The sequence below is a fragment of the Anticarsia gemmatalis genome, chromosome 3, assembly GCF_050436995.1.
Source record: "Anticarsia gemmatalis isolate Benzon Research Colony breed Stoneville strain chromosome 3, ilAntGemm2 primary, whole genome shotgun sequence".
Lineage (NCBI taxonomy): Eukaryota > Metazoa > Arthropoda > Insecta > Lepidoptera > Erebidae > Anticarsia > Anticarsia gemmatalis.
In genome coordinates, this window is record NC_134747.1 from 13,655,035 (window position 1) to 13,672,390 (window position 17,356).

General features: G+C 32.8%; 1 protein-coding gene across 16 annotated transcripts in view; it reads left to right on the forward strand.

Moving 5' to 3' along the window:
• Nucleotides 1-17,356, forward strand: part of Ca-beta (Calcium channel protein beta subunit) — a 183,626-nt gene that overhangs the window by 111,081 nt on the left and 55,189 nt on the right. For 12 of the 16 annotated variants that reach the window (XR_012960523.1, XM_076136685.1, XM_076136678.1 and 9 more), the window contains one exon: nucleotides 7,983-8,018. The exons of the other annotated variants lie outside the window; for them this stretch is intronic. Coding sequence is in view for 9 of the 12 variants with exons in the window: in XM_076136685.1 (XP_075992800.1) it covers nucleotides 7,983-8,018 (36 nt within the window). In the remaining 3 variants the exon portion in view is untranslated. The remainder of the gene's footprint in view (nucleotides 1-7,982; nucleotides 8,019-17,356) is intronic. 16 annotated transcript variants of the gene reach the window in all.

Consider the following 17,356-nt stretch of genomic DNA (forward strand, 5'->3'; position numbering starts at 1 on the left):
TCTACATTCTAAATTCATAAACACTTATATCAGTAACGTGCTACAACGCACTCATAACACATCCCAATAAAACAGCAAAAAAAGCTGTTTTATCGCCTCCGCCTCCGACGGTGGACTTTTAGAAGGCACTAAACATTTAATAGGGTAGCTTTACGATAGGGGTGAAGGGAGGAACACAAATTGTTTTTGAGCCACGATTTATTCGGTGTCAGTGGCCAGTTGTTCTGGAACTTGATTTGAATCGTTCTTGATTGGAGAAAAGATTGTGTTTTGAACTGTAAAGCGAATTAGTATTGCTCTACTTTACGTATAATTGTATGATGCGTTTTAAAAAGGTTTTTGAAGGCTTTACGCGAGTCTACTTTATTGCAATTTAAATAAATATGTCTAGCAATTCCGTATGTGTATATTTCTGACGGGTTATGTACATAAATATAACGTAATATGCTTATTATATAAATCTAGCCGTTTACGGATAATCGCAGAGATATGTCGTAAACTAACCTTTTTAATCTTTTATGTCATTTTGTCCTGAAAAACAGAGGCATAGTACGATTGTGTTGTTCTTTCGCTTATTAAATCATCTTTTGTAAAAAATAATCAAAATTAGTACATTATCAATTCCAAAAAATATTATATAAAACGGCATATGCGAGAATCACGGGATATCAAAACTCAATAATAAACACAAATCAATTTAAAACATTACATTAAATATTACTTTACATAATAATATGTAAGTTAAAGGTCGTCTGTAATTGCCAGGTGTAGTCTAACTACATTATTTTTTATAAAATTGAAATATTTATATGCTATTTAGTAATTAATACTTACGGTTGTATATCGAGACTTGATTGTAACCGGTCATACATAAATATTTGTTCACAATTATTAAATTGTTGGCTGACCTTTGTCTTATTAGGAATGTTATTCCTATTCGATTTTACGGATACTGATGCTCCGTTATATTACGCGCCATTCAACTTTGTATCTTTGAATATACCAGCAAGTTGCTGCATAGAAGACAAATGATGAGACAGAAGATTAAGAGAGGAAATATGCAGGTGATGGAGACAAAACAATCAGCATTTGTTAATTCTGTTACCCGCTCTCATTTTCCATGACTCTCGTATTTATATCATCTTTTAATTAATTTACATGTAATCCTGCATTTGAACCCTTTATCATTTATTTATAATCCTGCATATGCAGACTCGCACTGAGGCATGGTTATAGTTTTGATAACGTAATTATAAGTACATGTATAAATTTGCTACTAGCCGTGACTCTGGCCGCGTGGAAAGCTATGTATTAATGTAACAATGAGTAACAAATATTCATTTATGAATACATAAATACTTTCCTATTTCTTTATATTATTGACAGGATAAACAATCCACCTATTAATCTACATTTTGCAGCCCCAACCGTTTCCAAGAACCACCAGTTCCAGGTTTTAACCGATGGAAACTTTCGCTTTTATTAGAAGGCAAACAGTCGTGCAGGGCTATCAAAATATAACAATGTATTATAATATTTTATATCCAGCAGCTGATACACCTATCTTTTTGTTTCAATAACATTGTGAAGTAAACAAAAAAGTAGAATAAAGCCACCTGCCCTGATGACCGCAGTTTTGGCATGTGCTAACATAATTCTACACTAAAGAACTGTTATTAGGCATCAATAAATTGGTTATTCAGTTCGTGTATTATTTGATTTGTAATATCTATGTACTAAATAATATTTTTGATATACTAATTGGTTTTAAAACTGTGATTTTACTATATTCTACTTAGAATTATTTCCATTCTAGCTAGTATAAAAGCGCAAACTTAGCAAAGTCCTATTAGAAATTTTAAAATGAGAAAGATTTTCGACAAACATCTGTCGACATGTTCGAGTATATTAATAAAATTTTTATTTAAGTACATAATTATTATATTATGAATTAATAAAAACACATAATAATTATATGATGCTTAGTCTCCAATAAGAACACAGTTGCGAGGAATATATGTAAACGAATAAAAAGAATGGAATACTAAAGTCATAGCGGAACGTTTTAAAGACTATTAATCTTTAAAACGATCTTAAACTGCATTATAAATATAAATAAATAAAACAAAATTTAAGGAAAATGCAATAATGTGTAATCTTCTTAGAAATTTTCGGTACTTGGAAATTATTCCAATATGTTCCAAATAAAAGATTTCTTGTAAACATTATATTTCCTTGTATGAAAATGTAACTTAGTATCCCTTCTTCTTATTGCCTGAGCTTTAAGTTTAATTTAAGCTGTTTGATGACTTTCGACATGGTTTAAGGTCTACAACTGTTTTTGCCTGGAGTTAAAACATCACTGTAGCATATCTAGAGCAACATAAAAAACCAAAACAAAAGGCTGTATTTTTAAAACTAATAGAGTATTGCAGGCACGGCAATTTAAATTACTCTGTCGTTGGTTTTCACTAGTTTTAGCGTTGAGTGAAGGGCGGCCGGAAGCAGTCTTCGAAACTGGGTCAGCGCTGCTGTCAGCGCCCCCTATCCCACCCCCTACTACCCCCAGTAGGGGGAGGAACACCCCCTTTCACACTTGTCACTCCAACATACCCCATTAGGTCGGTTAATAGTGAAAAATTAAATGCATTTCGACTTGCTTTATGAACTTTTCGCGGGGTGTTTTGACACTAAATCTGACTATTTAGGGGTGTATTATGGGGCTGTTTCTTAGGGGTGGCAATTCGATGGTTTATTTCAATGTTTTGTTGTTGTAATGTTCGTGTTTGGACGCTTGCCAATAGTGTCGGTTAACTTTCGTGATTGTAATTTTATCTGCCGTGTGAGTGTCAGGGATGGGTTTTAAAACGATGACATGTTATGAAAATGTGAGGTGATTTTTTTTACATAAGTATATTTAGATGATAATTTCTACTACACAAGTACGTAAATAATATCACAGCTTTTCTATGAGGGAAAGTGCTTGAAGATTAACCTCACTTTTGGAATGAAGTCACAAGAGACAGTTTCACTTATAAAGAATTCTATGAATCAGAACTTATAATTTACAATGAACCTCGAACTTATAAAACCTACATGACAAATACCATAAAATACAAGCAAAACCAAATCATCCATTTTATTAAAAACTAACTAAAAAATAGACAAAATTGCACAACGATTTATTGACGTAACTGTTCTAAAATGTTCCAAGAATTAAAAACCTCATTTACAGTGATTCATGTTAGAATCAATATATTAGCATACATTGCTCATTATCCTTTAGATATTTGACTTTAAAGTCGTTTTGTAACTTACACCCACGCCTTTAACCGTCAATGTATTTACTGTTGAGTTAAAATCAATGGAATGGTTTACTGTTATCTGATTGATGATTTATATATTCTTTAATGTTTATTAGGAAAACAATGCGATTTTTATTTATCTTAGTACCTAAGCTTGGTGATTTGGCTAAGTCACACTCAATGCATGAACAAATAATTAAAAATTTGATTCCAAGCAGCCGTTTGTGGTGCAAATAAATCGCAGTTTTAGTTGCAAATCGAACTAACGACACTAGATTACACCAATTACAAAAGTAAGCTGAATATTCATGTCACACAATAATATACTACCACCTAGACACTCTTGGAAAATTATAATGTCCACGTTTCTTGTTCATGTCAGTCTACTCCCAGTTGTTTTACAATTGTTTAGTGTTATATTAAGTAGATAAATTAAAATAAGCTTTTCTAACTATAAGCCAAGGCGTTTAAACCCTGTCTGTCTAAGGCTCATAAACCTCACTACATGCCCAGGAGATAAACATTACACATTACAACAATACGTCATTGGTCAGTACCAATAAGTAATCTGAACGAATAATTCGACACAAAATACAATACGTCAAGTAAAATTTGAGCCTTAACCAAAAGACCACACTAACTCGATTATACCCTTGACTGTGTACTTTAAATCCACATAATAACCATCGTGGAAAATACCCTGCATTATCATTATGTCGGTGTGAAGCTAATTCGACAGTGTTCGGCAATGTTCGGCAATGTTCGGCGTTGTTCGGCGTTGTTCGACAATGATCGGCCTTATTCGCGGCGTCGCGGATCAACACCTGTCGCTGCGAGCTGTGCTTGTCTGGATTTTCCTTTAGGATAGGGATGGGATAAGACTGTTCGAAATGTCGAATGTCGATACTATTGATGTTTCAGTTTCAGATTGATAAGTTAGCAAATGTTTGGTTGTTATGCACTGTCGTATTTTTGAAAGAAAGTGAGTGTGGTGTGATTCAAATAATAATGTTGAGGTTATTCAGACACACGAGTCTTAAAATATACTAAGTACTTATAATAATTAATTCATCGTACTTTTTTCTGTGACCAATTACTTTTTATAAAATGTATTGTTTCATAAATACGAGTATGTATAATGAGTATGCATTTGTCCAGGTTTTAAAGATTAACGTTGTACAATAGGTATTTAAACAACCGTTTCTCAGATGTGACAAAATAAGTCACAAAAATGAGATCAGATTTAAAAGGAAATTAAATTGTTTAAATAAATTTCTCAAGAATTATGCTAAATGGGAATTACGTTTGACGTAGTTTGTATTAACCTTAATAAAAGTAGAAAAAAAAGCAAAAAACCATTTAATGATTTTTTGTGATAATTTTCCTTCCATAAGTAGTTTTAATTTATTATTTAAGTAATCCAACTAATATAGTAGATTATCCTCTTTCATAATTTGCTCCTATTATTAGTCAGTTATTATTATTCTTTGCCTTCTTATTGCATCTTATTAACTTCCCAAAATAAATTATTACCTTCTACTATTAAGTAACGAAATGTTAACCAAACAAGTTTTTCTTTTCCTATATTTTTTACTTAAAATACAATTGTAGAATACGGTAGGGATAGTTATATGATTTTCATACAAAATTACGTTGTCAATATTTGACAAAGGTAGAAACTGTCAGGTGTCATGTTCAAAACGACCACTATTCACCAATCACATAACGTAAAATCTAGCTGCTCAAATGACTAAATGAGTGACCTACAAGTTTGATCCGTGCGTGCGTGCACTCATAAGCCACTGGTCCAGATTGACCAAATTGAAATAGATGAGCAAACGGCGCCATGATCATCGTCTGCCGAAATTAGACCAATTGTGAAGGTCAATGACATGCCATGTATTGTTTTAGATAATTATTGATTGCTATCTTTAAACTGGGACTTGTAAAAAATGTATTGAAAAAGCCACTATTTATGTATCCTGTAAAAAATGCCTGATAGCCTAAAACTCCTTACCTATACGTAATGCCTATTATTTTTTAACTTAATATTGACTAGAACTAACAACATCAAAATCAAATCATTAATTTAGGTCCCAAAAATTATGCTAGTCGTAACAATAACTGAATCTACTATTAGCTCGAAAAGCGGATATGAAATACGAATTATAATGTTTGAAACATATCTCAAAACGAAAGCTCCATACTATCCAATTTAAGCAACAAACAACAATTATCGACAAACAATAATCCGTGATAGCCCATACCTATCTCCCGGTAATGGTCATTTCAGTAATAGCGTGTCTGCGCCCGCGGGACCGCCGGGAGGGGGCCGCGCGCTGCCCTTGCGCGGCTCGTGCCCTTGCGCGGGTCACCTTGCGCCCGCGCAGGTACACACTGCACATGCGCCGTTGCGCCTATTGTACCTGCAACCTGACACCATAATATAACCTTAAATTTTTATCAGACAATCAAATATAAACCTTATTTTAACCCATATAAAGTAACTTTTTATATAAACGGTCGTATTTGTTAGGCTTTGTTCATATTGTATTGACTTTCGGTATAGTTCGTTAATATTTGATTTCCAAAATGATATATCGATTTTATATTGATTAATGGCGGATTATAACTTTCTATAATCAATATTACTGTGCCTAGTTTTGAGACTAGATTTTAGGCTATTTATTATAGCTATTAGCCTATGCGTGCCTGAGTAGTCGTATATTAAAGGCTAAAATTAATTAATCCGCGAATTCCTAAGCGAATTGTGAATTGGTGATTAATTCTGTTATGATAGATCCTGTATGAAATTTTATCTAGTTTTTATTCGTTCATTATTAAAGTGAGGGTTATTATTAAATGATTAGTTTACTGACATTAATATAGCGTTGCAGTGTATAATGGAGATATGTTTAGAATTTTATTCAATCAGTTTTGCAGAAAACTATTTGGTGATAGGAAAAAATGGCCGAAACATTCATGCGAGTTCTTCTGAAAGACTCTACCTTTCGAATTCTGGCGTTTCAACGAGTGTGACTTAGAACCGTCTAACATAATAATTTGCACATCAAGATATCATCACGATAGTTATCGATACCTTTTAGACGAACACGTTACCAAATGATAGGAGAATCCGACGCACCCTGGAAGCAGCTAGGTTTGGTAACGCAGAATCTAGGCTGACTAATCCTTTCACCACAATGGTACTCTCAAAACTAGGCAAAGCATCCAGCCTCTACCTCCAGATACCAATTACTCGCCAAATAAATAACAATCTAAAAAGAACCTTAGTCAAAACACAGTCTGTGTGAACGCATCTCATTCTAACGAGTTCCGATTTCGGTTTAAACCAATTGCATTTTATAGGCAAGCGTGACAGGATAATTTAGGGAACAGTGGTTTAGCTTTTTTGTTCATTGCCCGTCTTGCATGCGATTCCCAAGTGTCGGCCATTTTTTGCACATTTTTTACTAACCATTGTCTTACTACATGTTTAATAGGTATCGAAGTAATAAATATGAACGTTTAAACGTTTCTGGTATAATTACGCACGCCATATTTTTTATAACTGCTAGGAATCTTTCGACGTGCAATGATTTGTTTATGGTCCGTTTTTTACATTACCTTGTAATCATATTGGTACACCAGTACAGTAATTATACTCGTGTACGATATAAAAACTAAATCGCTTACATAGTAATAAACGTTGCAATTAAATTTTATTATTCGTATCAATAAAACATCGAACTTTTTACAAAAAAAATATTTGACTATCAAAATGGCGGGGATGTATGGCGGCAAATTTCTGACAGACTAAAAATCCTATTCAGTTCTAAATTCAAATTGTTTTATTTTAAATTTAGCTACGAAATAGTTTGCAAATAAAAAGTTTGATTGTAGAATGTGCGTGGTTAGGATGTCTTGTTGGATTTTTCTCACGAATCAGCCTCTTATTATGGAGTAAGAAATAAAAGGGTAAAGTTACTGGGAACCGAATGACGTGTCCAGGGTTCGATTTTCCTTCTGTTTGTAATTTCTAAAGCTTTTATTCTAAGAAATAATATGAATGAATGCGTGAATCATGTAAGTGTATGTGAAGTACCTGTTTAATTATTCTTGTAAGACTTTTTATGCTGTAACGATAATGTGGAGTGTCTGATGACGGACATGGAATGAAATGGAATTATTCCAACTAGGTACTTGAGCTTTTCTGTAGAATATTTATTCAAATATGATTTGAAGTAACTATAAGGTTTTTTATTACTACTTAATACTAGTAAGGAAAAACTATTACTCAAAAAGGTATGTCACACCAAGTTTAAGTAAAAACTCGAATTGGAATTTGCGACTAGTTAGAACATCTCGAAGTTATCGATGGAAAAATCTTGACTTTATTCCTTACATAGATTTGTATCTATCAGATAGACTATTCAGGAGTTATTCATAAGTTATGAGATCGGTTGAGGAGATAATAATATTAAGTGTTATTTCATTTAAGTATATAATATGAAATAAGTTTAGTCATTAAGATGTTTTCAGAATGGATGTTTGTTTACCATACACAATGTTTCGAAACAAATGTTTTCCAAAATTGTTTTTCAATTGTTTTCCGTTTTTTATTTTGTTTAAAAAAATTGGGCAATTAAAGCAGGATATGTATTGTTTGTTTCACAGGAATCATCGCCCACATTGACGCTTATATCGTCAAAGGTAAGTATTTAAACAAACATTGGCATCATTCATTGTCATTGCTTGACCAGTGAAACAAATAATATCCTGCGTTTTTTGTTTTCGTGTTTTGTTTTTGTGTTTTTGTTTTATGTTTTATGTTTTTGGGGGTAATGTTGCATGGTTGTAGATGCGATTCCATCACCATTAATGTGTATGTGCTATTTTGATGTATGTATGAGTGTTAGTCGGATATTTGATGTAATTAAGAACTGTATTATATAATATTTATGTATATATAAGGATTATTTATATGTATAGTATAATGGAGATTTTTAGGTAGGTAGTTATGATATAAGTATTTCTATATCTTATTTAGAACCTTAGTAATAATATAAAATAATTTAACTAATTTTAGTATCCCTAATGTTATAATTTGGTTAACTAATCTACTATAACTAATGTAATCTAAAAAGTCTGGATAAAATGGCTTGATAAAACTCAGGACTCGAAGTCGGAACCTTGAGGGTTTGACCCACAAAAATAAATTATTAATATAATTTCTACTCTACAAAACATCGATCAACAAACAAAGTCACGGCCCGAAACTAGTAATAAAAGTAACTATAAAACATTTGCTCCAAATCTAAAGCTTTTATCTTAAATCAAAATTTTATTGTTACATAAATTAATTAGGAATTATATGTACCGTTTTCACGCATTTTTGACCAATAAAAATGTAAATAAACATATAATTTATGAGTCGTAACTTGCGGCTAGAATGTCCCCTACTTTGTATAGGGCCTACTTTTGTCTTTGGTATGTACATAGACAAGAATGCGTTGGCGCGAAATAATGACAGTTTTAGACAACCATAGTGAATTCAGTGTATTTTTTATTTGGCTATGAAATCAGATAGGTATGTAATATATACCAATAAGTGATAGTACAAGGAAAAAATGTAGAGAAAATATTTTAATCGGTTTTTAAAGATATATATGATGCATAGATTTTTCTGCAAATAAATGTTTAATGCGGCAGTCTAGACATAACAGGGTAGAATTGTTTTATGAGGTGGCTTCAAAATGCATTGTCTAATTTACCTTCTCACGAGGATTTTAATAGCGTACTTATTTTATGTACCATCTCTAATTTTCTTGTTTTATAATGACCAAAAACATTTCAATCTAATAAGGTAAAGAAACATTTATAACTGTGTAAGCAGAAGCTACTTAATGACGCTTAAGCCGCTCTACTTTAGGCCTACGACATCACCTGTGTAAATTATACTAACCATAGTATATGTAAATACATTAAAAGTTTATAGTTCCTTAAGTAATAGAGATTATAATCAGCGTAGTCTTTCTTCCAACTATGTTGGAGTCGACTTCCAGTCTTACTGGATGCAGCTGAATGCTTTTATTTTACATTAAGCCTGCCTATCTCCATAACTCCCTTACCTGGGTTATAACACGATACCCTTCGGTTAGACTGGTTGTTAGACTTTCAAGCTTCTGTCTACTGGTCTTGTACTGTCTTTGAAAATGACAGCCGAAACCGACAATTCAACGTGACTTTCGAAACACAAAGGAACTCGAAATGTATAATATGATCACCCATCCACAGACCAACCTCGGAGCTTAACCTGAGAGATCGATCCGTGCTGTTGCTACTAAGCTACGAGCTCGTCTTCTTACGTAATAGAGATATTTTAATAAATTAAAATCAAATTTAAAACTTTACTCTAACTTTATTGATCATTGGTATGCAAAAACTGTACCGATCAAAATCATAATTTACGTTCAAATACGATAAAAATAGTAATTAAAGATAACATAAAATATATAAAAACTATCCGTCTAGCGGGTTATCAAAGTGAAATGATTTCTTTACACAGTCATCGCGAAAAAACCCAAATAAATTAACATCAATAAAAATACGACAAACATATGTACTAAAATAGACCGTTTTAAAACGGTTTGCCGATGGATTGTGACGTCACACTGCGTGTTGTGGTACAAATCAGGCGAGAAAGGGACGCGGGCGGGTTGAGAGAGGGGTATGTCATCGGCAAATGTTTTTGAAACGGTTGTTGATGTTTGATACAAGAGGTGTTATGTGCTGTACTGTTATGTTAAGGCCGGTTGTTTTATACGACAGAGAAGAGACAGTGGGTTAAGTTTACAATGTCCGTGATAACTTGTCTTATAGTCAAGGTATTTGTTCATACAATTATTTGACATGATCACATTTGTTGACTGATCTTGGAGTGCGAGTATATTTTAGTAAAATTTTACAATAATGTTATGAAAACATCAAAATTTTAGTTAATTTCGGATACTTTTCACTTATTCTAAAATACAGTATCGATAGGATAGGCGCCTTCTCGACAATTAATAGCGTTTATCTTAGAGATATGCACATTTAATTAAATGTGTATTATAATTTTTAGACATATAAACTTACATCTCTACTATTACAGACTACTACAGAGATACTTTTGTACCATATGAGATTAAAGTTATCTTACTGATTTATCTGTACAATGTAGCCGGATCAAAACAATCTCAATAAAATATTCTAATTAAAGCAACTTATCCGATATAAATCGCAACGGGGCAACTAATAATTTATATTATAATACGTAGTAATTTCGCTAAAACACTTTAAATATTCATTAGCGAGAGCTTCAAACAGGTGACACTTCAAACTTGAACAATTTCTTTTAACGACGCCATTTATAAACTACCCGTGTCTATGGTACATGTCAAACTTAGCTCGTAAAATGAAGTCTTAAATATTTTTGTACTTTCTAGTTTTTTTTTATTGTTTATTACGGTATTGTACATAACATAAAATTCAAAATCTAATTTATTAATTGAGGTTAAATGTTGAACTATGATTGTTAAAATTACAATTCATTATTATACTACTTTATGCTATTAGAGATATAAAACGGAAGGCTTAATCTGAAAGTGCGACCGAAAAAGATTCTCGTCAGACCCAGATTAAATTCTTGAAATATATCAGTGCTTCATTCGTCATAGCATTTTCAGTAAGTAATATTCGAATTTAAATAACTCATTAAGATGCAGTAACCTCGATATTACAGTGAAGTTCAGTACTTAGTAAGAACCAATATCAAATATCAATCAATGTGCCGGGGACTCTAAACATATTTTGTTTACTGTTAGAAAATTACTTTTTATCCTTTAAGATTAGAAATAAGGACTAAGAGTCTAATAACTAACAACAATGTTAATTTATTTCTTCATATTTCAACAACATATAAAAATATTGAGTAGCCTCCGGATCTGTCTGTATGTTCGGCATTAACTCGATATTCAGGAGGTTTTCACTAATAACCAGAACAATTCCCACGGAAGGTTTTACTATACAATTTGGAAAAGTTAACAATTAGGTCGCTAGTTTTTTTTATTTACGTCAAAGTGACAGTTCGCAGCCATCTTGTCAACATGATCTTTAATGACCTTAGAAAGTACGCCACCATGTTTTATACCGTATAAATATTTGAATACCACACTTTTATAAGTATTTAAATGACAGTTATGCTGTCATAAAAATTCTACAAAATTAAATTGACCGTTTATGATGCGATTTGCGTATTTAAACAGTTGTTTAGGACGGATAGTGGGGTATATCACCGGATGTGATGTTTCTTTTCTTAATTAAGAGTATTTTTAGTCAGTTTTTATGTCTTTGTTAAACGTTATAGGATGTCTAAAGATCTAGGCTTTGTTTCGATGAATATGGATGACATTTTTTTAAAATCAATTGATAGTTTTTTATAGAACATATTTTTAAATATTTATGTCTAAGGACGTTAATATAAATTGCTGTATATTCATTATATGTCATGAAATTTCAGTTACAACATGGAGTTTGGTAATAGGTATACTTTATAGCCGATGATAGAGACTTGAAACTAGCAATATAACATGTTAAAAAAGATGTGAATCTTTGTCACATTTTCGAAGAAACGTACATAACCGGGCAATACTGCAAACAAGACGCGAAATCTAAAAGTTAGGTACTGTCTTATATTAAAATTTTACTAGTTAGTTTGGAATTCATAACCATGGTTTCTCTTACGTGCTATATTCACAGGAATGTGCCATATCTTACGAAATAACATAAACAGCTCATAAAAGTCATGTGCTCTTAATTCCAGACACGACAACTGACATGTTGAATTAATAACTACAAAGTAACAAAATGTGGCATAAATGTTTTTAGTTTAAAATATTACTTTATTTTTTACTATAATCCTACTTAGTAGGCAGCCTTGTATGCAAGGTTCGCGGCTTTCGGAGATATGCAACATTCAGAATTTAGAGTATCAGTAACCCGCAGACTTTTGTAACTGTGACCTGTTTTATACCGTTAGTTTATTTATGAAAAGTACAAAATTACTGATTATACTCAAGATAAATCGTGCATACTAAGGCTTTCTACTAAGTTGCCGGACTAGAGCTTAGACTGGCAGCTTTTCTCGCTAGTTTACGCCCAAATCCTAACACCGCTCTGTAATATTTGACATTATGTGAGTCTGACCATCCAATATTCCGTCATAGACAGTCAGTCATTAGGATACTCTGAACCTATATATTTTGGGTTAAACTGTGCGTCCCATTTTAAACCTTGTGTCTATTTTGTATGAATTAGAAAAATTATAACATAGATTCTTACCTTATTATTACAATTCTAAAACTACTCAATTACTTTTGTAAAAAAAACAGTCTTAAGGAACTCAATTTCAGATAAAAAAATCTTATTATAATCGTGTATCACAAATATGCGTCGTACAGATTTGCTCATCGGACAAAGAACATCTGCACTGAACATGTACTAATCAGAAAAACTTATTATTCACACGATATATTAATCTCACACGTAACACATTATGTACTGGTTAGTAACAGAATTATTCACGGCTGAAATACAGGAAATTACAGCACTATGAGTGTTTGGTTAAAAGCTTCAATTCGTCTGAAGTAATGGGTGGTGACAAAATTGTGCGAAATTATGAGTAAGCGTAACTTTCGCGTATTAGTGTATGACGGTAATTCAAATAAATATAATTACATATTATGTTTCAAATATAATACGGGGTTCGTAGTAAACATGTAAAAGTTATAAAGATGGCTGCCTTTATAACTGACCACACTACTGATGGAATCATGTAGATAGATATTATTTACTACATAATATTAAATAATTATATAAAAACTACGGGAATTATCGCAAACACATACAAAAACATGCAAAGCGAACGTTTATAATTTATAATAACCACTAGTTTTTAGAAATATGTATATTTCCAGGTAAAGACAACATAAATCGCAATACCTATTTACATTCTAAGAACCACACATCACGGAAGCTAACTTCTACACCTAACAAAAGCTCAACCAGTTTATGAATAAACATTTAACACGAATTTCGTCGAATTATTTTTAAACTACGTCATGTAATATTAGATGGTAATCTACAGTAATTACTTTGTGTTAGTCATTGATCATTGATCTCAAGCCCGGATGAAGTTACTCATCGCAATTGCATGCTGTGACTAACATCTTATAGTACAATAACTAGAATAGAGTACGCACTATACTCGGGCCATTTCGAACGTGCGAACTAAGTCATGTCATTTTATAGGAGTCTCTCGCTCGCACTTACACATTGTCACATTCATTTTCATTCTTTTGATTATGACTTAGTTTGATTATAGTAGATAAGGTTCAGCTACCCTTTGACATATAGTGAGCAGCTTAATCTTAAAATTCTTTATTGTTGAAGTCTTCTGAAGGCATTTCTGTTAACTGAAAATTGTGTATGTAGACTGCACGTAAAGCTGTTTTAGTCAAGTATGCGGAAAAGTGCGGAATAAACTAATTTTACTACGTAGCTTGAGTTATAGGAATAGAATACGAGTAGATACCTGTACGCAAAGCCCGTAGATTTATCTCGGGAAATACCCTAGGTATTCAGTTCATCTTGAATTTCGAGGGTGTTCCTACACCATTTGAACCATGAATCGATCCCATTGGTTATTGGTCGACTAATGATAGATATATTAAATAGACAGAACAAGCAAAAATCTCTACAACACTCTTAAAACAAAACGGTCCACGGATCGAAGTTTTATCTTAAAATTCCCAAATTAAATATTACGATTTATTAATTAAAAGTCACAAAGTACATTTCAATATAAAAACAGCCAGTAAGTAAGAACAGATGTGCGCTGGACGTCGATGATCGCTGACTCAGTGAGGTGCGCACGCGTCGCGTTGTTTTCGTACGTCGCCGTCGTGCGCCCGCGCCGGATGCGACGCACGCGCATACCGACATTGTACACTTGGAATGTTTTAGACACGGCATTAAATAAATATGGCTTTTTCATAGATCGGATTGTAAAATTGTTTTGAAGATCTTAATGTATTGTAAAATGATGTAAATCATATAAAAGACTAGAACAATGTTGTATAACTGACGTCAGATTCTAATAATTGAAGTTAGGACATTTTTTATTCCTCTTTCACCTGATCCCGGTTATGTTAGGTTTGCTTAAATCAGTAATAATAAACAAGCACCATTTTTAAAATAACTAAAGGTGCCAGTCATTTTCAAACTGTTTACATAATTTCTAAGCTACTAATACTTTTATACCTCTGTGATGCCAATATAGATTTACTCAAAAACGAGTAATCTGTGGATCGCAAAGTTAAAACTTAAAGGTGCCGAATGCAGCCCAAATCAATAGACTCTATTCATCGAACCGATCTATAAGTTCATATTTTGAAATAGCATTTCTATCTTTATTAAAATAGGTCGCTCTACATTGTAACCTTTAACCCGGATTGAAGCCGTATTCAGATCGCGGTCCAGTTTTAAAATAGTTGTCAATTAACCGTTCGAATTGAAATATCAGAAATAACGCGACAGCTTACATGATATTTATTTGGCGAATAATTTACTGTTAAATTGGCAGTTACATTTTATGAAATTTACACAAATTTTGCAATGAGCATTACTTGTACTTTAGTATTCAATCAGGCTTCTTTAGGTGTAGTTAAATAAAATGGTTAAATTGCGTTTAGTATTATGTTACATGTCACTTGTGTCTCGTATCGTATGTAGACCATGGGGTTTACCAACAAACTCCACAATGTCATTATACCTTGCTTTGAACCAACAAGCTTATCTATACTTACTAATATTATAAAGCTGAAGAGTTTGTTTGTTTGTTTGTTTGTTTGTTTGAACGCGCTAATCTCAGGAACTGCTGGTCCGATTTGAAAAATTCTTTCAGTGTTAGATAGCCCATTTATCGAGGAAGGTTATAGGCTGTATATCATCACGCTACGACCAAAAGGAGCAGAGTACCAATAAAAAATGTTACAAAAACGGGGAAAATTTTGACCCATTCTCTCTTACGTGACGCAAGCGAAGTTGCGCGGGTCAGCTAGTTTTTAATAAAGCTTTCTAACAATCTCGAGAGAATCTAATATATTACAGCCTAATTCTTACATACATACATTTTAACTACCTCGTAATAAATCTAATAGATATAATTTTCTGGAATAAATAAAAAAATGGTGGCATATCTACGACTATTCCTAACTCTACACCCAAGAAAAGTCCCTTCAAAATATTCAGTAAAGTACTGTTACAAGTGAAGTGACTCCGGTGTCACTGGAAATAGCACAGAGTAGCACCGAGTAGCACCGCTACTACACCGAGAGGGGGGAGTGGGGGGATAGGACGTTGTACTTCCACTCTGAACACTAGCTGAGGGGGTACAGTCATGTGCATGAATGTGTATATTTTTATTAAGGTTTCGGGATGGGTACAGTCGCTTGCAATTCTGCATGAATGTTTATGTTATTTTATTGATAATATTGTTGTATTTTATGGAATATCGCTGTATTATCCACAATAGTACTAGTCCATAGTATGGTATCGTGCCCGGTCTATGGCAATAAGCTCATCCCCTATTACATGGGACTAACATTGTTAATTGCGAAATGGGGGTGTATTTCTACACCTCTGCCTACACCTTCGGGCATGATTTTATGTATGTTTGTACGAATATTACTGTATTATTGTACTTACTGTTCAATTTTGTATGAATTTCTTATTTAAACTGTTGGTGGTCCATGTCGCATTTACCTTGTATGTGATTGCGGAGTCAGGCTACGTGTAATGCTTTTTTTCGTTTCTTTGGTGATTTTTTCGGTAAACATCGGTTAAGTAACGGTTTGCAAATCACTGGTAATTGTATGACACTGTAAACGTACTTAATGTGTACTGTGTTAAACCCTGCACCCGTTCATTTGGGGAAAACCAGATGTGGAATTGTATTCACATCCTCATGTGTAGTAGATTTATTGAAATATTATAGCTCTTTAACACCGAGACATTAATCTACTAGTGATATGTAACAGCAATGTATTATATTATAGTTCCTATTAAAGAAATTTTAAAACCAATTGCTACAAGATCTAAAAGTAGGTACTGTTAAATTCCAATCCGCACTTGGCTAGCGAGATAATCAAGGCCTAACCCCTCCCTTATTCGAGAGGAGAGCCTTACCCAGAAGTGGGATACATACATACATAAACAATATCACACTTTTTTTTAAGACTAAAGAACTGGGTTAGACTTTAAACAAAAATATTGCACATTGCGTGGTATTAAACACTGCAATCATTCTCAAATCTCCTCATGCATGTTTAAATGCAGCCGACTGTACTCTATACGCTATAACATTTCCGTCCTTAGAACACGTGGCGATCGCATTTTTACAAGTTTTTTTTTATATTTAACAGAATGGGTTATGAGTAATAGTTATTTCCTTTTTATTTTATGAATGAATAGATGATGCATTGATTAGTTTGGGTTTGATTTTTGGAGGCTTGAATGGATATGATATGGTGTCGTTTTCTGATGACGATTCTGAAAGATTTTGCTTACATTTTTATTTGATATTGTAACTGGTATACCTGCTTAAAGTTGTTTGCCAAAGTGCATACTAGTAAATACATGTATGAGATATAGTTAATGTTTTTGGTCCTATGTAATACGACGCCTATTTGGTCCATGTAAAAGTTTTTATGTCACCTGTAATAAGGTTTTCAAGGTATTCTATCTAATACAAAGTTTGTTAAACTTTTAAACTTAGGATTTAAGTAGTTAGCTATGTTAGCTATGGTTAGTAAGATTACACTACTCATTTTCGTTTAGCAAAATAATTTTTGGAATTAAGAACCTATGTTTTTTTTACGTTTGTCATGGTTCAAGATTATATCGGACAAACAAAAACCACATTTTAAATTGTGGAACATTAGTGTACCGTA